The sequence below is a fragment of the Ambystoma mexicanum genome, chromosome 10, assembly GCF_040938575.1.
Source record: "Ambystoma mexicanum isolate Mex_15411 chromosome 10, UKY_AmexF1_1, whole genome shotgun sequence".
Classification (NCBI taxonomy): Eukaryota; Metazoa; Chordata; class Amphibia; order Caudata; family Ambystomatidae; genus Ambystoma; species Ambystoma mexicanum.
The window spans coordinates 128,876,623-128,900,227 of record NC_090932.1 but is presented as its reverse complement, the minus strand read 5'-3'; the positions used below and the strand labels follow the sequence as shown (position 1 = coordinate 128,900,227).

General features: G+C 46.0%; 1 protein-coding gene across 1 annotated transcript in view; it reads right to left on the bottom strand.

Annotated features, from left to right (window-relative positions):
- The window catches only part of LOXL2 (lysyl oxidase like 2), a 361,884-nt gene that overhangs the window by 315,526 nt on the left and 22,753 nt on the right, over window positions 1–23,605 (bottom strand). Inside the window, exon 2 of the mRNA XM_069617615.1 lies at window positions 10,007–10,442. Coding sequence (XP_069473716.1) covers window positions 10,007–10,367 — 361 coding nt within the window. The 5' untranslated portion in view covers window positions 10,368–10,442. The remainder of the gene's footprint in view (window positions 1–10,006; window positions 10,443–23,605) is intronic.

Below are 23,605 nucleotides of genomic sequence, written 5' to 3'. Positions count from 1 at the left end.
GAGCTCATTGGCCCACAAGTATCCCCAGTTAGAGAGGCTGAATATTAGGCTAATAGGCCGCTGGGATGTTTTGCAAGTTCTGCATGCTTTGATTTTCGTAATGCAAGCATTGCAGAAAATTCGAGCGTGTGCCACATTCTGGCATCCTGATTTGCTGTAATATTTGCACGCCTGTCACCCACCTATCCACAGTGGAACCACGGAGCGCAATTCTTAGAGTTCCACTGGAGTGGAATCAGAGCAGTCCTGTTAGTTTGCTCACTGCGTGAACATTTTGCACATCCCCGCTTTGACCTTCTAAGTCATTTCATAAAATGTCCCTGCTCACCACACTGTAACAGGCGACTCCAGTAGCAGTGTAGATTTAGTGGGTAGAATAAGAAGAAATGTGGGCAATATCATTTCTTCTGGCTGTGACTTGTGGCCTCAATTCCTTAGAAATGAGTTCAAATGCTGTGTGTTCTCAAACTATCGACCCAAAAGATCGTATCTAGAGGGTCGTAGATACGGTTTGCCGCACTGAATCCGAAAATACCACATTAGGTGAGCAGTGCTTGCGGGGGTGTCCCCACACTCTGATTTCAGTATTTTCGGGTTTGGGGGCTGTGGGGGTGTCCTTTGCATACAAGAAACAATGCAGGGGACAAAAAAAAGAAAAAAAGAAAAGTTTGATTAACAAAATGCGGCAGAGTGGGCCTCAGTATTTTGCAATTCGAGCTTTTCGTCTACTTTCTTTTAACGTACATCCTGTTCTTAGGAACGTGCATTGAACAATAGAACCAATGGCAGGAAGTATGTACAGCAAGTTAGTCTTGTCATGTGAGAGAACATGCCTTGATGCCATTTAATAATTCAAGTGAACGGAAATCTAAACGATGCCTTAATTAGAAACAAAGTGTTGTTGGCCAACCATGAGATGAGACATAAGGAAAGCAGATGGAGGGTGAGGCCCTCCCGCTGCGCTGCAGAAGCCTTGATTAATCAGGAAAAGATTACAAGTTAAGGGTGGACACTGCTAAAAAGCATTCCTCTCAAAGATAATTCAACTTGCAGCCACTAGTTGCCCTTAAAAATTGTGGAGGTGTTTTCTGGTGCCAGGGCATGCCTGGCAACTGGTGATGCCTCGTGCTCTGTGCCAGGGTCCGGCGTTCCATAGGCTGCAAGCAAATGATATCTGGAATCCCTCTTCAGAGGAGCACCTGAATCATCAAGGGTGGCAATCATGCTCCTCTTGGTACCGCTGGTGCTGCCCGTGCATTCCTCCATGCTTTGGACCCGAGGACCTCCACCAGACCTTGAAGGTAGGAGAATAAGAAAATACAATACCATTGTGAACCTTTCCTTCGGGAGGGACATCTTCCAAGACGTATGAGATCAACATGAGTCGCCCTCTTGTTTAAAATGGCTTCCTCGATGAATGGATGACATGTGCAACACCCTTGATGCAGAGGCAGCATTCAGAAGGGAGATGGGCACACTGATCTGAGTGGATTGTCTATCTGGTCTGATGTCCAGCGGCATAGGCTCTTTTTAGGGTATCAGCTCCTCTCCTTGATCTGATCTCCGTCTAATAGAAGTTCTTCCCTCTTGGTTCAAGGACCAAGAACCTATGACCACACAGGGAGAACAATGTCATTGTAGGTCCCGCAGTAGAAGGCGGTGGCCGGCATTCATAGAATGCGTTTAGTCTACATTGCCTGGTTACAGAGAAGGCCTTGTAGTCAGGGAATTGGCTTTGGAAAGTAATGTATTAAAGCCCAGGTCAGTAATGTGAGTTTAGTGTTAATGTGATATTAATTTAAACGAGTCAGGGTGTCCTTCTTTTGACTGCATTCTCTACAGTTTGTGGCCACTGGAGCAGGACAACGGATGGGCCTGGATGCATTGTTACTGGATTCCTGACTCACCTCTAGAAGGCCAAAGGAAAAGGTCAGATTAACCCTGCATGTTCCTGACAGGTACAGTTTAATGTATCTGTATTAATGTAGTCCCCCTTTTGTCCACTGATGTTTGTGCTCTTTTCCTCTCCCTTTTCCAAACAAAAATTTCTCCATGTAGAGCGGTCCTCCGGAAGCCGACCATGATAAACAAAGCTGGTCAGGAGGATGAGATTCCACCAGTCCATGAGACTTCGTTGGGTGTCTTGGTCTCGCTAACCCATCCACATCAACCTTATCCAGCAGACCTGCCTCTTCACCTCAGATATAGCTGCCTCTGGTGGCAGGTCTCTCTCTGCTCCCACATGAATTAACCTTTTAAGTGCCATGAGGACATAGAATGCATCTGGTTTTTCCCTCAAGGCATTCAAACATACATTCTATTATAGGCCTCAGAGGAGTAGGTTTGGTGCCAGTCTCCCAAGTCACATTTTTAACCCCAGTAGCCTGGGCACCCCAGGGGGTGGGTTGCACTCAAAAGATCCATGGCCCGTGGTGCCTGGTATCTTCCCAACTGCCTGGCTTCAGAGGGGGAGGGGCTATGCCCCGCAGCCACATCAATATATTTATGTTTAAGAGAGTTAGGTTTAATTGGGTCGATTACATTGTAGATGATGACCAAAGAGTCTTAAGCCATGCAGGGCCTGCATTACAGAATCTTTGCATCAGTGCAGTCTTTTGGCTGGGGGTCATCCTTGGCCTATAAAAGGCTGTACGCACTCTTTTGTCTGCAGAAGAACTTACCGGGTAGGACGAGTGGTGGAAGGGCAGGAGCCCTCAGCATCTGGACCAGTGCAGGTGTGGAGGGGCCCAGTCAGGGTTGGCCTAGGTGCATCAATGGCCTCGCTGCAGCACACAGTGGATGCACTTCTAGACACCGTATACAGGCTCTTATGATGGCACGTGACTGGCTTAATGCTTCACAGCAAGGCCATGCAGAGGGCGAGGTTTCACTGTCCGGCATGTAGCCTTATATCTAAAATACATACTGTGTGGAAGCAGACAACAGTTCAGGCACGTGCCACTTGACACAGGTCAACTACAAGGACACTAAAATAAAGAGCTAAATGCTCATACAAGGACCAGAGTACATACAACAAACCCTAAAAGGAATGAAAAAATAACGAACGCCAATGAAGCAAGCAATCAAGAGGGAACATTAAAAAACGGTTCCATTCAAATCACTTAAAAGAAAGCACAGTGTTTTTAAGAAATAAAATAAAAACATCCATCATTCAGTTTAGTGCTGTTCAGTCTTGATTAATACCCCTGTGCTGCACATTTCTCAACTTCACCATACCAATTCATAGCCTCTGTGGGTGGGTTTCTAACCACATTATTTTATGGTCCCCTTTTATCCATCTCTTCCCCTACGCTTGGCCTGTGTAATGTCCACCCTACTTTACCTGCCTCTTATTATTCTCACACTTGTGAAGCTAGAAGCTGACAGAGCCGCAACTCCATATTCAATGACATGGAAATGGTAGGCTAATAGAGTCGGTACAGTAGATGCCCAAACACGGATTTACTTGGGACTGCTTGAGAAAATCAGAAATAACCTTACATTATCCAATCTTTCTAGCTGCATCTCTCAGCAAACAGAGGCATTAAAATCTACAGCACCGATTAGTTTCTTTAATTCCTTCATTGAGATGAATAGCAAACAGCTGTTGCCTTTTCATTCCTCGGCCAGATGTTCTGGCGCCCCTGTGGATGTCCTCCTACCTAGAATTGCCCATGACATCAGCCCTAGATTTCTAGGTGACCTATTATCTCTCTTTAATGCCTCTCTTTCTTCTGGCACTATCTGTAATGATTGGAACCACATCATTAATAAACTAGATCCATCAGACCTTAACAGCTTCCGACCCATTTCGTTACTACCCTTCCTATCCAAACAGCTTGAAAGGGACCTTGTTGACCAGATTTAAATCATGTTGACCGCTGGATGACCCAAAGCCACCTCCTGCTAAACCCCGCCAAAACAGAAATCATGGTGTGCGGCAACTCCGATCTTCTTCCGCACCCTCTTCCCTGGCCACCCGCCATGGGCAACTCACCGACACCCTCCAACACAGTGAAAAATCTTGGTTGCACCCTAGACTCCGGCCTAACACTCTCGCGCCAAGTCAATAATGTCTCAAAGTCCTGCCACTACCACCTTAAAACCTTCAGGCGCATCTTTCCATACCTCTCATTTCCGAACAGAGTCTCTGCCGTCCAATCAATCGTTATATCCAGACTGGACTACGGAAACCCCCTATACCTCGGAATCCATGCCTACCAGCTGAATAAACTCCAAAGAGCACAAAACGCGGCAGCCAAAATGCTGCTTGAGCTAGGTCCAAGAGACCACGTATCCCGAGCCCTCAAGACACTGCACTGGCTTCCAGTAGCCCGTAGGGTGGCTTTCAAAACCTTATGCCTCACCCATCGAGCACTGCATAAAACTGGACCTCAATATCTTCAAGAAAAACTAATACCATATCATCCCTCTCGCACCCTAAGATCAAGCTCAGCCGGCCTCCTAACTATTCCTAAGACAAACTCAATCAGGATAGGCGGAACATCATTCTCAGCCCAAGCTCCAACCCTGTGGAACTCGCTCCCACCCCACATCCGCCTAACTGAGGACTTAACGTCCTTCCGCAAACTACTGAAAACCTGGCTCTTCTCCTAAAACCAACCGGCTTCCAAACTAGCACCATCACACCGACCTATTGAGGGGAAGAGTGTCGAGGGCGGATGAGTGTCGAGGGCGGATGAGTGTCGAGGGCGGATGAGTGTTGAGAACGAATGAGTGTTGAGAGCGGATGAGTGTTGAGAGTGGATGAGTGTTTAGAGCGGATGAGTGTTGGGAGCGGACGAGTGCTGAGGGCGGACGAGTGCCGAGGGCGGACGAGTGTTGAGGGCGGACGAGTGTTGAGGGCGGACGAGTGTTGAGGGCGGACGAGTGTTGAGGGCGAATGAGTGTTGAGGGCGAATGCGTGTTGAGGGCGCATGAGTGTTGAGGGCCCATGAGTGTTGAGGGCCCATGAGTGTTGAGGGCCCATGAGTGTTGAGGGCCCATGAGTATTGAGGGCGGATGAGTGTGGAGGGCGGCCGGATGTGGAGAGCGGCGGATGTGGAGTGCGGCCGGGTGTGGAGGGCGGCCGGATGTGGAGGGCGGCCGGGTGTGCAGGGCGGCCTGGTGTGGAGGGCGGCCGGGTGTAGTGAGTGAAGACATGTGTGGAGAGAAGACGTGTGTGGAGAGAAGACGTGTGTGGAGAGAAGACGTGTGTGGCAAGAGGACGTGTTGTGGCGAGAGGACGCATTGTGACGAGAGGACGTGTGTAGCGAGAAGACGTGTGTGGCGAGAGGACGTGTGTGGCGAGAGGACGGGGGGCGAGAGGACGTGGGTGGTGAGAGGACGTGGGTGGCGAGAGGACGTGGGTGGCAAAAAGACATGTGGTGGCAAAAGGACGTGTTGTGGCGAGAGGACGTGTTGTGGCGAGAGGACGTGTTGTGGCGAGAGGACGTGTTGTGGCGAGAGGACGTGTGTGGCGTGTGGACGTGTGTGGCGAAACGACATGTGTAGCGAGAGGACGTGTGTGGCGAGAAGACGGGTGGAGGGCCGACGAATGTGCAGAACGGACGAATCGCTTAACTGCATGAAGTCCATATTATACCTAGAATGCATGGATCCTTTAAAAGATCATACCTCATATCACACCCCACGCTTACTCTCTCCTTACACCACCACCCAACTAGAACACAGAGATACTATGACACCATTCGGTATAACTGTTCTCATATCAACATCTGACGCCGCTCACTCCACATCACTCTATGTAATCACTGCTGGTCTCGCACCCCCAGCCAGGCGTTCTCCTTAGGCCTTACGCTGCCACTCTCGGTCTGGATAATTCCTGCCAGACTCGAACACATACTCCTGACCTCTCAGCCACCACACCTACCGCTATGAAGCAGCTTCCACAGGAATTTTCGCACCAGCTGCACACATACCAGATGCGCACTCGCACCTATTGGACCCTCTCTCCTCCCTCTACTGACAAGAACTTCGGTTCCCAAGGGCGTTCAACCTACCAGCGCCTTCAGACCATACCAATGGTATATAAGGCGCTATATAAGTGCAAAATAACATAACATAACATAACATTGAAAACTCAATGCTCCTAGACAACGCACAAATGGGTTTTAGACCCACACAAAACACAGAATTGTCGAATCTCTCTGTCTTAGACTACTTAAGAGAACAATCTGACGCAGGTAGCTCAGGCACATTGATCCTGCTAGACCCGGCGACCGCTTTTGATAAGGTCAACATACACTACTGCTCAAAAGATTTTACAATATGAGAATCAAGGCCATTGCCTCCAGGGCACGGCCCTTAAACGGCTACAGTCATTTCTAATTTACATAACTCCATAAGTACATCTTGGCCATTTGTATTCCCACACTATGAGACTGACATGTGGGGTCCCTCAGGGTTCTGCTCTGTCACTGATTCTTTTTAATCTATCTTCGTCCCTAATGGACTTTCTACATCAATATGGTGTTAAATCTTTTAACTATGCAGATGACACTCAGATCCTGGTGAATCTGATATGTGCCCTTAGAATCAGAAATTAGCTCTCTATTAAACACTGGATGGATCAAAATCACCTGAAGATTAATCCAGACAAAACTGAAATCTTGATAGTGAACGAAAAGCCTAAATCCTGGTCCCCCTCCTTCTGGCCAGACTCCTTCAGACACTGTCCAGAACCAAGGCCAAAAATCTATGGATCTTAGTAGACAGTAAATTAAGCTAAAAGAAACAAGTTACATCTGTAACAAAATCATGTTTCTTCATGATTAGGAAGCTAAAGCACATTATCCCCTTTCTCTCCTTCCCTCATCAGGTTACTGTAATGAACTCTCCAGTCTCATCTAGACTGGATTGTAATAACAGTATATACCTAGGAGCCCCGGACAATCTGGTGGTATGTCCACAGAGAGTTCAGAACCTTGCAGCCACAAGTTTAACCAAAAACCAAAAATACGATCATGTTACCCCAGCCTTACACTCCTTGCATTGGCTTCTAGTCCAAAATCGGATCATATTCAAATGCCTGTGCTTAGCGTTTCGTAGCCTGCAACATCCTATATCTTACACTCTTGCTTCTAAAATGAGGTCGTACAATCCCATCCACTCTCTACGATCCAAGCAGGACAGGAACCTGGCCATTCCCAGGTACCACGAGGAAAGACAGGGCGGCCGCACCTTTGTGGTCCAAGCCTCTAAGCTTTGGAGCAGTCTTCCACTGTAATGACGAAGAGACAGACCTAATGCATTTCTGGAAACGCCATGAAACCTATCTTTATAACAAAACCTTATTACCTGACACCCCTTGCTCTTTCGTTACCTCACTCTTTAATGCTGCCCACAGGAACAGTGATACTGATCCTGTTGTTACAGCCCCTTGACACCTTCAGGTATTTGCATTCATAAACAACTATAAAATAACATAACTGTGATGGCTGTAGTTAAATATATGATGGAAATATGTGGTCTGATGATGCCACTTTTTGATAGATGATAGAGTACCTGACCACGTGATGCCACACCTAGACCTATGATGACAGTGATTAAGAGTGGGGCATCAGCTAGGTATACGTTACCAGTATGTGGCCTTTTGAAACTGTGCCTTAGCTTATAGGTCCACCTTGTCCGCTTGTCACCCTCTCGGTCCCTTCCCTATGCACCACCTCTTCCTTAGGTCTCTAACACAGAGCTCAGCTTCACTATACAAAAGCTAGAACTATTGTTGTGCTGCCTGTGGGATCACACAGCCAATTTCAGGGCAGGGCACACTGTGTCTACCATACTTCTGAATTTGATAATATGAGTAAAGTAATATTGACCTGGATTCTAATGGCACTCGCTATCAACATGCACTTAAATTTGTAGTGTTCTCTATATGAATGACCCAACATAAGAATGATATGTATGTTGCAGTCTTCCACTCTTACTTTTTGTTTTTATGATTCATTCACTTAAATTTATTAATGACAATTTCCCATATTTCTTTTCTTCTCAGATGTAAAACCATGTCCAAAATAATCATACATTCTACTCTTGTAGAATAGAACACAAAAGAGAAGTTGGGTAACGTTTTATGTTCACGCTCTCTGACAATCTACCATAATTCAGCGGATCGCAAATGTCAATAACTAATTCACTTTCATACATTGATTCATTTCAGGATGTAATTGGACTCCTTGATCCCCAAAGAAGAAAAGGGTCTCATCTCTTATGACTTGCTTGAGATAACAAATTCACGTCCCACGACCCACGCCGGATGCTGATACACAATACACAATGTCCTACGATTGAAGCTCAGTATCCACAGATCTCACGGCTACAACGTAATCATTACATCTCCTGAGGAAGGTGGAGGGCATTGGTTGTCCTGACGCTGAACTGTGGCAATAAAACACTCAAGTGTTTGTCACGTCGACACTCTAGGTAAAATGTAGACACTCTTTTATTTTTCATTAGACAGTTGCAAAGATATTCTAAACACTTCATAAGAGACTTGAATACTTGAGATAATCAATGAATAGGAAATGAAAGGGGAAAATCTTGATGATGTTGATTTGAATGTTTGTATGACACTTGATATTGTGTGTACAGTATTGAGTGAATATATTGGTTATCTCTACTCGTGGTTCACACTTCAGCAGAATTACTCAAGGGAGTTCTTATGTATCTATACTTTTTTAAATGCCGCATATTCATGGACACATCATTTTATTCTCACTGTTGGAACCACCCTATATGCCTCTTGGCATAACACATCCTTTTTTTTCTGCAATAAGTAATTTAACTAAAAACGTCAATGATTGCTTTTGATTGCCTCTTGGATATAACATTATTTGTCTACCTGATGATTATACATCTTTTCTTTAATTGATTGTCTTAGCAAACTTGTTTGTGTTCTATGTTTTTATTATGGCAGTACTACACCCCAAAGTCTTCGGGATTTCAGTTTAGGGCAAGAAGCAGCCGAACCAACCAAATGTCATTGTACTGGACCTTTTCAGGATACAGAAGTAACCAACATATCTAAAGGAAATTTGAATACTACACATATTCATTTTGAAAAATAATGGTAAGCACATTCAGTTAGGAAGACATCTCAAGTATGACTACATTGTAATCAACTGAAACAAACTCAAAAATGTGGGGGCGGGGGGTATTTAGGATGGGTAATGTATTGGGAATAAAAAGACACTTTTGACTTCCACGAAAAACAGACATTTCGGAGGAAAGAGTAGAATGTTGTGTAATAATGGAAGGAGCGGCCAACCTTCACTCAAAAGAATTCTGAAACTAGATGACGCTGTTGAAATTCTTTCTTTAAAAAAACAATTGTATGCATAGGAATTATTTCACTTTAAAGTTTACTTTTGGCAATCTGATAGACACTGGATGTGTTCCCTCTTTCCCACATTATTTTAGGGCAAGAGGATGCATGTATTTGGTGGAGGGGAGGCCTTAATCTGAGTAGCGTAAATCCTTACTCTAGATTGCCACCCACACGCTGGGTAGCTAAGGTTAGCCCATCTACTGTGTAGTAACAGTGATTTGTTAGAAGTCCAAGTTGAAAGGGAGCACCCATTGCCTACAAATGCCATATAACAAAGCATTCCTACAGGCCTCCAATGGAGGTTCTGTCGATCAACAGTAGCCACATTTTTATCAAAGGTCCTTTCGCTCAGATCCCTGGGGTAAATATTCCATTGTAGCCATCACTGATTCCCGGGGACATTTTTATAATTGCAAAGTGCCTCAAATATTTTTGGTCCTGAAAATGAATCCTTTCTAGAAGGCAGTGCATGCACTCCTGGTCAATTAGGACAAGGGTCTGCAACCTGTGGCTGTCCAGATGTTTTTCACTACAACTCCCATGATCCCTTTGCTGTTGACTATGGTGGTTGCAGCTGGTGAGAATTTCAGCCCTAAGCACCTGGAGGCTCAAAGATTACACAGTAAAGATTGAAGAGCAAGCAGCACGGCTTACCTTCTCCCTTTCCGTATTTGGCACTCGGGGCCCAGGAAATGGCTTCCGTGTACCCCAACTCCCTGCACACCACGTGGGCGTTGTAGATAGAGAAGTCATCATCACAGATGGTGCCCCACTCGCCGTTATAGAAGACCTCCACCCTGCCTTCATTGTGCTTTCTCTTCTGCCCCATGAGCCGCAGGCCGACCTTCGGCACATCGGCCGGTCTCTGCGGCTGGTGGTATTCTTGCTGCTGCTGCTGCTGTTCGTAGTACTCTGGGTAGTACGGCCAGTGTTCATACTGCGCGACGCAGATCGGGCTCAGGCACGCAGAGAGGAGCAGGGCGAGCGAGTGGTACATCCCCAGAGAGTGTTTCATCTTCTCCTCTCTCTTGTGCAAACTCTTCTCCTAGTGGGTGGTTCTCAGTGCAAATAGCCACAAAGGTTTTTTTTTCTGAAATACAATTTAAAAAACAAGTTAGTGTTAATGTCAGTATTCTGTTTTGTACTGAACACAATATGAGAAAACAACATGCATCTTCAAACCAGGTCCCATTGCTTTTCTTCTTACTCTTGTTTCTTTCACATGCATTTCAACAGCGCAGCAATGCAAGCAATGATCTGTGTTAAATATTTGTGTAATTATTTCAGATACGAGGTGGTGTGACCTAGCAGTTTAGGCTGCATCACCCTGTTTGCTGTGTAACCAAACCTGTTATGAGTATGGTCTTGAGCCTTCTGTATTGGCATGGAAGGTTGAAACCTGATGGTCTGGAAGGTTGCTCATTCTCTCATGCCCATTCTCTGTTCCATTTGGGAGATGCTAGTCTACGCCTGGTTTTAACTTTGCATTCTGGGACTTGTAGTCCTAGATTTCCCCCATTTATATCGGGAATGCAAAGTTAAAACCAGGGCTAGAGTAGCACCTCCCAAATGGAATGGATAATGCTGCCATCTATGCCCCTGGAAACATGCACAATGTTTTAGCGCTTTGAAGTGGTCATCTAATATTCAAGTATCACTGCGTGTTCAGAAAGGTGACTCGCGATTACTGGACTATCCGACTTCAATTACAACTGCAAAAATAATCTCCAATAGGGACTAAATCAACAAAAATAAATTCCAAACTTTTTGCAGACACAAATAACTTAATTTGAATAAAAGGTATTCTATTGTTTTTTCCACATTCTTTTCATGACATGTTTTTTGCCTGTTAGCCATCATAGCATAGAAATTATGTTGTCCATCTTCGGATATGCCCACCAAGGGGTGGACTGGCCCATAGGGAACCCTGGAGATTTCCCACTAGGCCTCTGCAGCCTGGCCTTTTTTGTGTGGTATTTTCTAATTTTCACATAGGAAAAGGGTTGGGCTTGCGGAAAATGTGTAATATGTTTTTTTAATTTGGTTTAGTTGTCATAACAACCTTTCAAATTGTATCTCACATATTTACATCATACTTTTACTTTAACAAAAATACCTACTAATATAACCAAAATACAAAATGAACATACGTATTCAAAAATACATGGTCATCACTTTAGCCATATTAATCCAACAAATAATAAAAATTCAAATTTCTTATTACATTCAGTTTCATAAAATAAGCATTGTATAGAGCAACTGCTTCATAGTACACGCAGCTACTCACCCTGGACCAAACCCAACAGAAGCATCATAATCAGGGGCTTTAATAACAGATACAGATTATTTCATTTTATTTATATTTAGAATCCGGGTATCACTATCTGTAGGTATTGGACAATGGCTATCTGAACACTTGAACGCGTACTTACAAACAGTATTTGTCACATCTGATCACTCGTCGTATAATTCTGAAAAGTTACCACCCCATCAAAACATCTTGCCCGAACTTCCTTTAGGGCTTCACACTCTACTATTAAATGTTGGAGAGATTCCCGTTGATGGCGCAACTCACAATATCTACAAAATCTTGATCGTGAGACAGTATTTTTCTTCTACACAGCACGTCATGTGTTTTGCATAAGTTTAATCTAAACCTTAGGTAACCCGTGCGCACTTTTTGTGATGGACTTTTCAACAAATAGCTCACCAGGACTCTACTTCTCCATTCCAAATAGGAATATGTTGAAGTCTTTATATTGGGCACACTTCTCTAAGTTCTCAGACAAATCTAGTCTATAGATTTTGGATTTGGCCTTATCCAGGTTCGATATCAACATTTCTATAGGGACATCTGCATCCGCCAATTTATCCAGTACATGACTTCTCCACTCCACCGCAAATTGACCTCTAGATTGCATCAGCTGATAAGATATTACCTCTAAAATGGTGTTACTTTTTAGACCCAGAAGGCATTTGCGGAGAAATGCACACTGCTTCCACAATACCTGTGAGTACATAGATGGGAGACCAAGTTCATGACGTAGAATAGCAATAGGGACACTATTTGGCAGGTATAATATCTGTTTCCAATGCAACGCCTCTAGCACATCCCAATAGTTCCTTTTTTTTTGTATAAATCCTTTCACCCCATATAACATTATTGGGATCACCTTCATTTTGTAGAACAATACTACATGTTTTAAGGAGAATTTCCCATATTTATAAGATAAAGTGCTGAAGTGTATTCCTTACAGCAAGCCCCTCCACCTTTTTGTTTATCACATTATTAATGGATAGCCCCTGGTATTTATAATGGGTTACACTTAGTATATGAGTATCTTGTAGGTTCCATGTATACCTCGAGCTCTTTCCAATAATTTTGCTACCACATCTCATTATTTGGGATTTTGCAGTGTTAATTTCAAGATTATTTGTTTGTACATACCTCCCTAACTGCAAAATAGGTAGCAGGCGCCCCTCTCTCGAAAGAACAAGGCATGATAACCTGTTCAGTGGTTATTAACCACATTGAGAGTTTGCAGCCATTGCTTTTTGCTCACTGTACCTTCACAGAAGGGAAATATCGATTTGCATATCAGTCTTTGTCCCGCCCACAAGGGCAGTCCAGCACCGAAATGCTATGGCAATTCCTCTCTGAACAAGAGTACCATCAGCAACCCCATACACGTGTTTCAGCCTTGTTGGGCATCATCAGTGAGGTGAAGCCGAACCTCTCTAAGCACAGTGAGCAGGGAGTCCACGTCTGGTTGCCCCCAGGTAACCTAGGGTGACCAACCCCAAGTTCCTTTCAAAAATACAAAAAAGGTAGCAGGCGCCCCTCTCTCGAAAGAACAAGGCATGATAACCTGTTCAGTGGTTATTAACCACATTGAGAGTTTGCAGCCATTGCTTTTTGCTCACTGTACCTTCACAGAAGGGAAATATCCATTTGCATATCAGTCTTTGTCCTGCCCACAAGGGCAGTCCAGCACCGAAATGCTATGGTACCTCCCTAACCGGACAATCATTCGTTAGAGGCCTTGTGGTGTTTGTGATAGCAGTACAAGATCGTCTGCATAAAGCAGATACAGTATTTTCTGGTCTCCAAGTCTCGGAGGATCCCCCATACAATTACTGAAAACCTCACCCAAATCCGATAAAAAGGCTGCTAAGGCACAACCCTGTTTTAGACAACGGGGTGTCTCAATATGGGGTGACAGCTTCCCATCCATGGTAATACGTACTTGCATTGATGTATTTGTATGAAACAGAATAATTAGTGACAAGAGAGATTCGGGGCATTCATATTGCTTTAATTTCTTGAATAGTAAAGTCCTATCTACAGAGTCGAAAGTGGCTCTAAAGTCAATAAACCCCACATATAGGGGTAGCTTCTGCTCTGCTTGTTGGGCTTGTATCATGTTCAAGGTCATAATATATGGGATAGTCCCTAGGCCCTTTACAAACGCTGCTTGTAGAAGGTCAGTTAGATTTGAACTCCTTACCCACCCATGTAACTGTTTCAGAATTAGCCTACAGAATAATTTGCCTAGTGTATCGAGCAGCAAGATAGGTCTATAACTACCCGGGGATTGTCTATCACCTTTTTTTATATATGGGGACGGTGATTGCTTGTGTCCAGCTCTCAGGTAAAGTTTGGGATATATTCACTGTTGTGAATATCTTATATAAGATTGATGCCCATATTTATGGATATTGTTTTAAAAGATGATTAGAGAGACCGTCCGGCCCACATGCCTTAGAATTACTCGCAGTTCTAATACGTTCCAGTATATCCGATTGTTCAAATTCTAAGTGCAAGGTGGTCGGTATCCCCAGTTGCACCACGCTCTCTGTGTTCTTTACCGGAGCATGTAACCCACACATACGTATGCACTGCAGTGGATTGCATAGCTAATTGCGGAGCTGATACTGAGTAATTAATTGCAGCCCACATTTTAGATATATTTATACTGTCTAATATTTTTAACATATTAGAACCATCATGTTGGCACATTTCCACCCTGTGCATCTTAATCCAGTTTCTGTATCTCGTTCTCAGCCGATTACTTAGGTGAGTTCTCGGAGAAAATGTTTCATTTCTCAAATGTCTCAAATCTGCCCTCAATTGAGCTTTCTTATCTCTCACCACCCAATCAAAGGTATGAAGATGTTCCCAATGGGGTTCTCCTTGGGGTTCTCCTTTAGTGCTTTGGTGTTGAAGTACTTGCATTACATCAGAGTATACATAACCCCTATTTTCCAACTGGGCAGACTTTTCCACTTTATTCACCCTTAACAGTCTATCCAGTTGGGCTACCTCCTTTTCCGACCATCAAAGCCGCGTTGCTCTGGCATTAACCAGACAAGATTTTTGTAAACATTTCTCTTGTCTACCCGCAGGGGGAGATCTCACACCCCATTCTGCCATTAGCATATTGTGATCACTTGCCTTAATTTTAATCACAGAGAAATTCAACATCACTGGCCATAGTACTGGATTTACACATATATATAATCAATTATTGTGTAATATTGGGCCACTTTCAAAATTATTTCCAGGGCCTCTTTTTGTTCCCAGTAAACCCCTGTGCCCACCTTCACTTAAACAGAATCGGCACCAGTCCAACTCGAGGCACAGAGAAACTGGCACTGCTAAGTTGCTCTGTCTGATTACCAAAGCAATGTTATTCCTTCCAGCCCCTCGCCTTGAAACATGAAATGGCACGTGTTTGACGGCTGAGCCTCCGGGCCCAGGTTACCCCGGTTACGCAAGCTACAAAGATTCCCTCGGAAAGGTTTGCTTTAGGAAAAGTGCCCCAGTGGAATGTTGGCACCCTCCCTACCCTACTGATTAGACAGACGGGAGTAGCCCCCTGTGCACCTTTAGGAATGTGAGCCGAGGCCGCCTCGGTGCTGAGTTTCACGTCAGCACACTTCCAGGGTGAGCCTGGGCGGAGAGTTCCGCTCTGCCACTCATGCGATGGAGCGCGCCGCCGCACACGGCCAGACGTGCGGATGGAAGCCTGAATACTTTCCAGATGAGGCAATGCCAAGAGGGCGCTGGGGATATCCCTGTGACCCTTTCATATCCGCACGTCTTTCAGAATCAGTGATCCCTGGAGCCAGGCAGCCGGGCCTCTCACCAACCACCACTTCCCAGGCGGCACTGCGCTCTGCGAGTCTCATCGGGGTCTTCTGCATGTAACAGTGGCCCGCCGCCAACACAAACCTTACTCTGGAATGGAGGCAGACACAGTGAGCCAGGCAGGCCCTCGCATGCTCACATGGACGAGAGCCTTGTTCATTCTATGGACTGCAAGGGCATACTTCCGACTGGCGCCCTCGCTTCCCGTTCAAGGCAGCTAGTAGCCTGCTTTCCAGACAGAGAATTATAGGTGGACCAGGTCCGTTCTTTTCACTCTGCACCATCTGGCGAAGAAGTCAATAGGAAAGCTACATGCATTGCTCTACCTCTGAGCTGGTCCAACACAAAGTAACGCAACCTGCCTTTTGGGTGCCGGAGCGCAGGCGCAATGAATCAACATTCCAGTGTCTGTGAATGGTTGATAGGGTTAGAGAACAGCCCTCAATCTGTCAAGCGGAGCATTTCATTGGCTCAGTTTCGGAGATCTTGCTGAGAGATTGGCTACACGACCTTGGGCGAATGCACCCATCTAAGAAATTCCCTGCCAGCGCGGTTACACGCAGGAGGGCACAATTTCGGCATGATTCACCATCCAGGGCACTCTTTACAGACCGTTTTGGCATCTGTTGCTCCACCCTGAACTCCTACAAAGGCCACTAGAGGCGCCAATGCCCAGCTTCCATATGCTGCCCTGAACCCGCAACCAGTACCCCGATTCTGCCTTTGTAACTTGCACCAGACGTCGCAGACTCCCCCAGTGATGCAGCTGGTCCAGTTCTCCACCCCAGAAGGACACGCTGTGATGATATTCAGCGTCCCCCAAGGAAGTCACGGCATTCGCTCCATGCCTAGGCTGTGATACTCAGCATACCCCGAGGAAGTCACAGCATTCGCTCCGTGCCTAGGCTGTGATGATGCTCATTGTCCCCCGAGGACGTCCCGGTATTCGCTCCGTGCCTAGGCTGTGATGATGCTCTGCGTCCCCCGAGGAAGTCACGTTGTGATACTCAGCATCCCCTGAGGAAGTAAAGGCATTCATTCCGTGCCTAAGTTGTGATGATGCTCAGAGTACCCCGAGGAAGTCACAGCATTCGCTCCATGCCTAGGCTGTGATACTCAGCGTCCCCCGAGGAAGTCACAGCATTCATTCTGTGCCTAGGCTGTGATGATGCTCAGCGCCCCCCCGAGTAAGTCACGGCATTCATTCTGTGCCTAGGATGTGATGATGCTCAGCGCCCCCAGAGGAAGTCACGCTGTGATACTTAGCGTCCCCTGAGGAAGTAAAGGAATACATTTTGTGCCTAAGCTGTGATGATGCTCAGAGTCCCCCGAGGAAGTCACAGCATTCGCTCCGTGCCTAGGCTGTGATACTCAGCGTGCCCCGAGGAAGTCACAGCTTTCATTCTTTGCCTAGGCTGTGATGATGCTCAGCGCCCCCCGAGGAAGTCACGCTGTGATACTTAGCGTCCCCTGAGGAAGTAGAGGAATACATTTCGTGCCTAAGCTGTGATGATGCTCAGAGTCCCCCGAGGAAGTCACAGCATTCGCTCCGTGCCTAGGCTGTGATACTCAGCGTGCCCCGAGGAAGTCACAGCATTCATTCTGTCCCTAGGCTCTGATGATGCTCAGCGTCCCCCAAGGAAGTCACGGCATTCGCTCCGTGCCTAGGCTGTGATACTCACCGTCCCCTGAGGAAGTCACGCCATTCACTCTGTGCCTAGGCTGTGATACTCAGCGTCCCCAGAGGAAGTCACGGCATTCGCTCCATGCCTAGGCTGTGATACTCAGCGTGCCCCGAGGAAGTCACAGCATTCATTCTTTGCCTAGGCTGTGATGGTGCTCAGCGCCCCCCGAGGAAGTCACGCTGTGATACTTAGCGTCCCCTGAGGAAGTAAAGGAATACATTTCGTGCCTAAGTTGTGATGATGCTCAGAGTCCCCCGAGGAAGTCACAGCATTCGCTCCGTGCCTAGGCTGTGATACTCAGCGTGCCCCGAGGAAGTCACAGCATTCATTCTGTGCCTAGGCTGTGATGATGCTCAGCGTGCCCCAAGGAAGTCACGGCATTCGCTCTGTGCCTAGGCTGTGATACTCACCGTCCCCTGAGGAAGTCACGCCATTCACTCTGTGCCTAGGCTGTGATACTCAGCGTCCCCAGAGGAAGTCACGGCATTCGCTCCATGCCTAGGCTGTGATACTCAGCGTACCCCGAGGAAGTCACAGCATTCGCTCTGTGCCTAGGCTGTGATGATACTCAGCATCCCGCGAGGAAGTCACGCCATTCACTCTGTGCCTAGGCTGTGATACACAGCGTCCCCAGAGGAAGTCACGGCATTCGCTCCATGCCTAGGCTGTGATACTCAGCATAGCCCGAGGAAGTCACAGCATTCATTCTGTGCCTAGGCTGTGATGATGCTCAGCGTCCCCCGAGTAAGTCACGGCATTCATTCTGTGCCTAGGCTGTGATGATGCTCAGCGTCCCCAGAGGAAGTCACAGCATTTGCTCCGTGCCTAGGCTGTGATACTCAGCGTCCCCTGAGGAAGTCACAGCATTCATTCTGTGCCTAGGCTTTGACGATGCTCAGCGTCCCCCGAGTAAGTCACGGCATTCATTCTGTGCCTAGGCTGTGATGATGCTCAGAGTCCCCCGAGGAAGTCACGGCATTTGCTCCGTGCCTAGGCTGTGATACTCAGCGTCCCCTGAGGAAGTCACAGCATTCATTCTGTGCCTAAGCTGTGATGATGCTCAGAGTCCCCCGAGGAAGTCACAGCATTCGCTCCGTGTCTAGGCTGTGATACTCAGTGTCCCACGAGGAAGTCACAGCATTCATTCTGTGCCTAGGCTGTGATACTCAGCGTCCCCTGAGGAAGTCACAGTATTCATTCTGTGCCTAGGCTTTGATGATGCTCAGCATCCCCAGAGGAAGGCACGCTGTGATGCTCAGCGTCCCCCGAGGAAGTCACGGCATTCATTCTGTCCCTAGACGGACAGTGCCTTTTGCAATGTAAAACTTCCTGCAATCTTTCTTTACAAAAAACAGAGGCAACGCACCTGTATACCCCTTTTTCTTTTATGTTGACACCCCTTCAACTTCTTCAATTTGTTTGCTTTGAAAAAAAATTGTACTTAGCAGATAAAAGGCAGCATAACTTTTGATTGCAAGATATAATGGCCGCCATACACTGTTACCAGGTGTCACACCCCCGAGGCAGCGTTCCATCCATCAGTAAGAACGGTGTAGACTGCTTTTGATCTATTCTCCTTCCTTTGCATTTAATTTTTTTTAAAGCATATTGGTTTGGATGAAAAAACGCCTATTTATTTTAAGAACTCCTCAGTAAAAATTCTTATACTCAAAACTGATGTTTGTGCCCCGACTCTGGCGTAAAGACTGGTGAGTTTTAGCAAGGTGGTAGTGTGTGTGAATTATCACAGAGAATATGCCTATTCTACGACACACAACAGCTTAGTCTTTTTAAACTTGACCAATTATTGGAAAAAAGGTGACGCAATGAAAGAAGAGCCCATTTATCAAATGTCATGGAAAAGATTCCTTACTGGAAAATAGGCCTGTGGCGAGGAGTTTTCCAACACCACAGCAACATTTCTGGGAGTATTGAAAGTAGAGGAAATTGCGCAGAAACCACATTGGGGTTGTGTCTAAACCAAAGATTACTCTTTTGCATCCTTTTGTGAAACAGATACTCTAGACTTTTCGCTTGGGAGGACGGGGAACCGAGGGGGGACAGCACTCTTTCATTAGCACATTTAGTTCAAGCGCAAACTTAGAAACACAAAGGGCCTCATTACGAGTTTGGAGGCAGCCATGCCCTTAAAATCAACTCACACTATGGGCTTTCCTTGTGTTTTGTAAAGTATAGGTTTGACGTGTTTTATATATTGTGTGTTGACATTGAATTGTATGTAATGTGATCATTTTATGAGTGTTAAATTTAAATAAAAGTATGTGTTAATATGTACATTTGGCAAACCACCTGCCTTTTTTCTTTTTCTTCTGTCCTGTGGGAATAGACAACTGTGTATACATCTTCTTTTTAAATACCAATGATCTTATCCATGTGGTAAGAAGTGTGTCGATCCCCAGAGCATGGTACTTGCTGTTTGAGAACAGGGTATTCCATCAGAGGCAACCTACTGGAGAAAACGTTGCCGCTGGCCTTTAACTTCTCCTTCAGTTTCTGGCAGTGTTTTACTACAGTCACAATCAAGGAATGCCACCAGCACTGTGTATACCTCCCTAAAGAAATCTAATGTCATTTTATGGTGTTGAGTATCACTGGTAAAGACCAATAGTCATATCTAAACTTGGTCATCAACCTTCCCTTAATAATACAGATGCCGTCACAAAACGGGCCCATAGTGGGATGCTGAGAATTAGCTATCATTATTGGCTCCAGACTGGTCCTATACTAGTCAGAGTTGATTATGAAAGTGCAGAGTGATGCGGAGGATCACGCATGCGTAGTGCTGCTGTGCAGCCTGGGGAGAGGTGCTGCCAGCTGCAAAGGTTCCAATACCCCACAGCCATTCCCCAGTCTGGAAGCCAAAATAGCAAGTCTTAGCATGTCTAGGCTTCAGGGAAGAAACGCGAGATGGTTTTGTGTGCCAGAATTTCCTATGATTTATTGTAATTTATATTAAATCTCTTGCATGTAAATGTGGCAGAAGACAGGCACACTTCGGGGCAAATAAACGACTTATAGTGATAGCCAGGGAGCCCAGAGGAATGGATGACTGCCAAACTGATCTCAAGTTATCCCAGTCAGGTGTGACTATCTGAACCAGTTCCATTTATTTTACACCGGTTGGCTTTGCCACTGCTTGTTTTCAACAGGAATTCACTGCAAGGAACAGATGTAAGGACGTACATATTGCGTGTAATTCAAGTGCCTGAAGGCATTGTCATTACACCAAGGCCCGGTTTACAGTTGCAATGAAGTAATTACCTTTCAGAAGAGTGTTTATGCATAACATTGGCATTCCCTTAAAAGTCCACAGCTCGATCAAAGAGATGTGTTTTAGGTGGGGAGGGACACGTGATGGGTGGGATTGGCCAATGGGACTGTTATAGCCATGGGTGGTCAATGGGAGGGTAAAAGGTCAAGCGCCACCCACGGGCTGAGCGCCCCTGCTCCTATCCCATGGCTCTGCTATTTTCATTTCCCATAGCAATAGTTTCAGCTTCCAGGCAGTGCTTACAGATCTGCCTGCCTTCGCTGCTCACACGCGATACGTCATGCAGTGATGCCTTGCTTTGCTCGTGACCCTCGTTTCACTCACTGGCCTTGTCCAGCATGGACTATGGGCAGCGCTTTAAATGGGCTAAGAAATTGAAGGGGAGCCCTCATTTAGGGGCGTGGCCTAATACTTGATGGGTGTGGTCTAATACGTGACATAGCTAAGAGAACATCGCAGCACAGTCGGCTTGGTACAAGTTAATAGATACATCGGCCTCTGCACCCACCACACAATGCATACATAAATTAATCGGGTCGTGTATCTGACAAACATTGCATAAATAAATAAATATATCTTTGGGGGGAACAAAGTATGGAACCAAGGACTGACGACCAGTACGTATTTGTGGAAGAACCCTGGCGGATACCGCTAAGGTACTTTTTGGATTGGAGGGCAGATTGCGGCAACAGAAGTTTGACACACGCGTAGAATGTTCAAGGCAAAGCTACAATACTACGCCTCATTTTAAGTTCGCATGTGCTCTGAAAGCGGCATCTACAGTGATGGAAAAGACTAGTGCCAATCATTTTGAATGGCATGCTAAATTGAATGATTACCGTGTAGGCGTGTCATGGCGCCCAGAAATGTTACACTTCCTCCTTGAAATGGAGTGTGCCCTCTATTTCGATTGAATAAATCTGGCATTAGAAAATGATCTTAAACTAGATGTAAATGCAGTTCAATTCAACTGTATGCGAGAAGGTGTCCCTCTTTCAGGTAAGAAAGTGCTGGTCACTGGGGTGAGCTTGTTTTACTTCATTGGAAAACGGTACTTGTCTGTAGATGGAAGAATAGCTGATGTTAATGGACAAACTGCTCACCATGGGACGAGAGCCCGTCAGAGCCCGGAAAAGAGATCGTCTGGCGCAGGCTCATAGGGCTGCCTTTCTGAACTTTTATAATGATGCATGCTGCAGCACCACCCGGTTTATTTATTTATGCATTGTTTTTTTGATACAAGTATCTGACAGACATTGCATGAATAAATAAATAAACCGGGTCATGTGCTGACTGGGAACAGCACACTGCTCAGTTTATTTATTTATGCATTGCTTGTCAGTTACACCGTGTAACCAACAAACAATGCATAAATATACTGGGTCGTGGGGAGAGGGATGCCTGGGATTGTAACTTCCTCTTGTGACCCCTCACAAGGGGTCACGAGAGGAAGTTACAGTTTTCTTTGGGACGCTGTGTGACTGACAAGTTTCTTGCAGCTGTAACTGACAGAAGTGGCATCCACTGTATTGCACAAGCTGCAACTTCCTCTCGTGGGTTGTGAGAGGAAGTTGCAGTTTGTGTGATACAGTGGCTGGCACTTAGGTCAGTCACAGCTGCCTGTCTTCACCATGGCGGCGGGCAAATGTCCCATCGCGGCTGCAGCAGGATAATCTCCCGCTGTGGTGTGGTGGGACCAGGTGGCCCCGGTAGAGCCCCTGCTCAACCCACTTTTTGGAGACTGCCGGGACTCGGTCCCATTAAAAGCACTGGTTATTCTGGTTTCCCAGCTTCCCACCAAGGCGAACAGGAAGAAAGCAATCGGAACTGTCTTGAATGGCTTGGATCTTATGGAGAACTCACAGCTACCATGTGACGATAATATTAATGTGATCTAGCCGCTCTTTGCAAATGTTGTTACTCTCATGTGATGTGGTATTTGTCTTTGTATTGGCAGTGATAGACTATAGACCTCACTGCCATCGGTGCTTGGAGGCTATACCAAGGGCGGTTTAGTGCTCTACAAAATTTTCCTAACATAGTGTAACAATGAATCCTTTGTGAGTTCTGAATTAGAAAAAGGCTAAATTAAGAAAGATGGGGGAGGAAAAGAGGCTAATGTTGATTAGCATCTTCATCAGCAGCATCATCATCCTCAGATGTGTTTACAAACTCCATCTTTCCTCATTGTAATGGTGGATCAGACAACCCTGTTCAACATTTTTCCTGTAAAGGAAGACTCTTCTCTACAGAAGGTTGAAGCTGCACCTGCTCTGCAGCTGCGGGAGGTGAGGCACATGCCCACCCATTCAGCTTCTGAAGGTGTCGATGGTGCATTCTCCAATATGGGGCGGAACCCGCATCCTCGGACTCCACCAGTCAGGCCCATTTTCGAAATCTGGACAGGACAGCGACTTTGGGCTTCGGCTCCCATCAGAATCATGCATGATGGCAATGCCCTTCTGGAAGACCCTCCAGTGACTACCCTGTCATTCCTGAGACATGTTCTACACGCTGCAGCACGACTCGTCAAAGGAATCCTCAGATTCGACCACACCACCCTCACGGTCATCAAACTGCACTGGCTACCTCTGCAAGCACACATCACCTTCAAATCGTGCTGCATCATCTAGAAGCCTGTCACCTTCAAGCCCCTGAGCTACCTCGCTGAGAAGCTTAGCATCTCCAGAGTGTGCTTAGGGACTTCCAGGTACTGCAGAAACCCAAGGTCATGACAGAAGGGGGTGCTGGGTCTAAAACCGAGCAGAGTCACCAAGGCCCACTTTACACTCTCTGCAATGGGCCGGGAATCTCTCAGGCACATACCTAGATGCCTGGCAGTTGCTTTTCCACACCATCCAACCCGTGTTATTGCTCAGGCGTACAAGATGTATTGAAGGTACTGTATGACGGTACTGTTAATTAATTTTGAGCTGCGACCTAAGACAAATCTGCTAGAAAAACAATCATTTCGCGTGCTTTTGTTCCAGATCCATCCATGTGAGGCTCCACTCGACATACGCGGGTGTTATGGCCCACTGCTTCTGTATTTGTGAAGGCCTTCAACCACCACCAATCTGTTTTGTGGTATCCTACAAATTTCTGGTTCCAAAAATTAGTTTGGA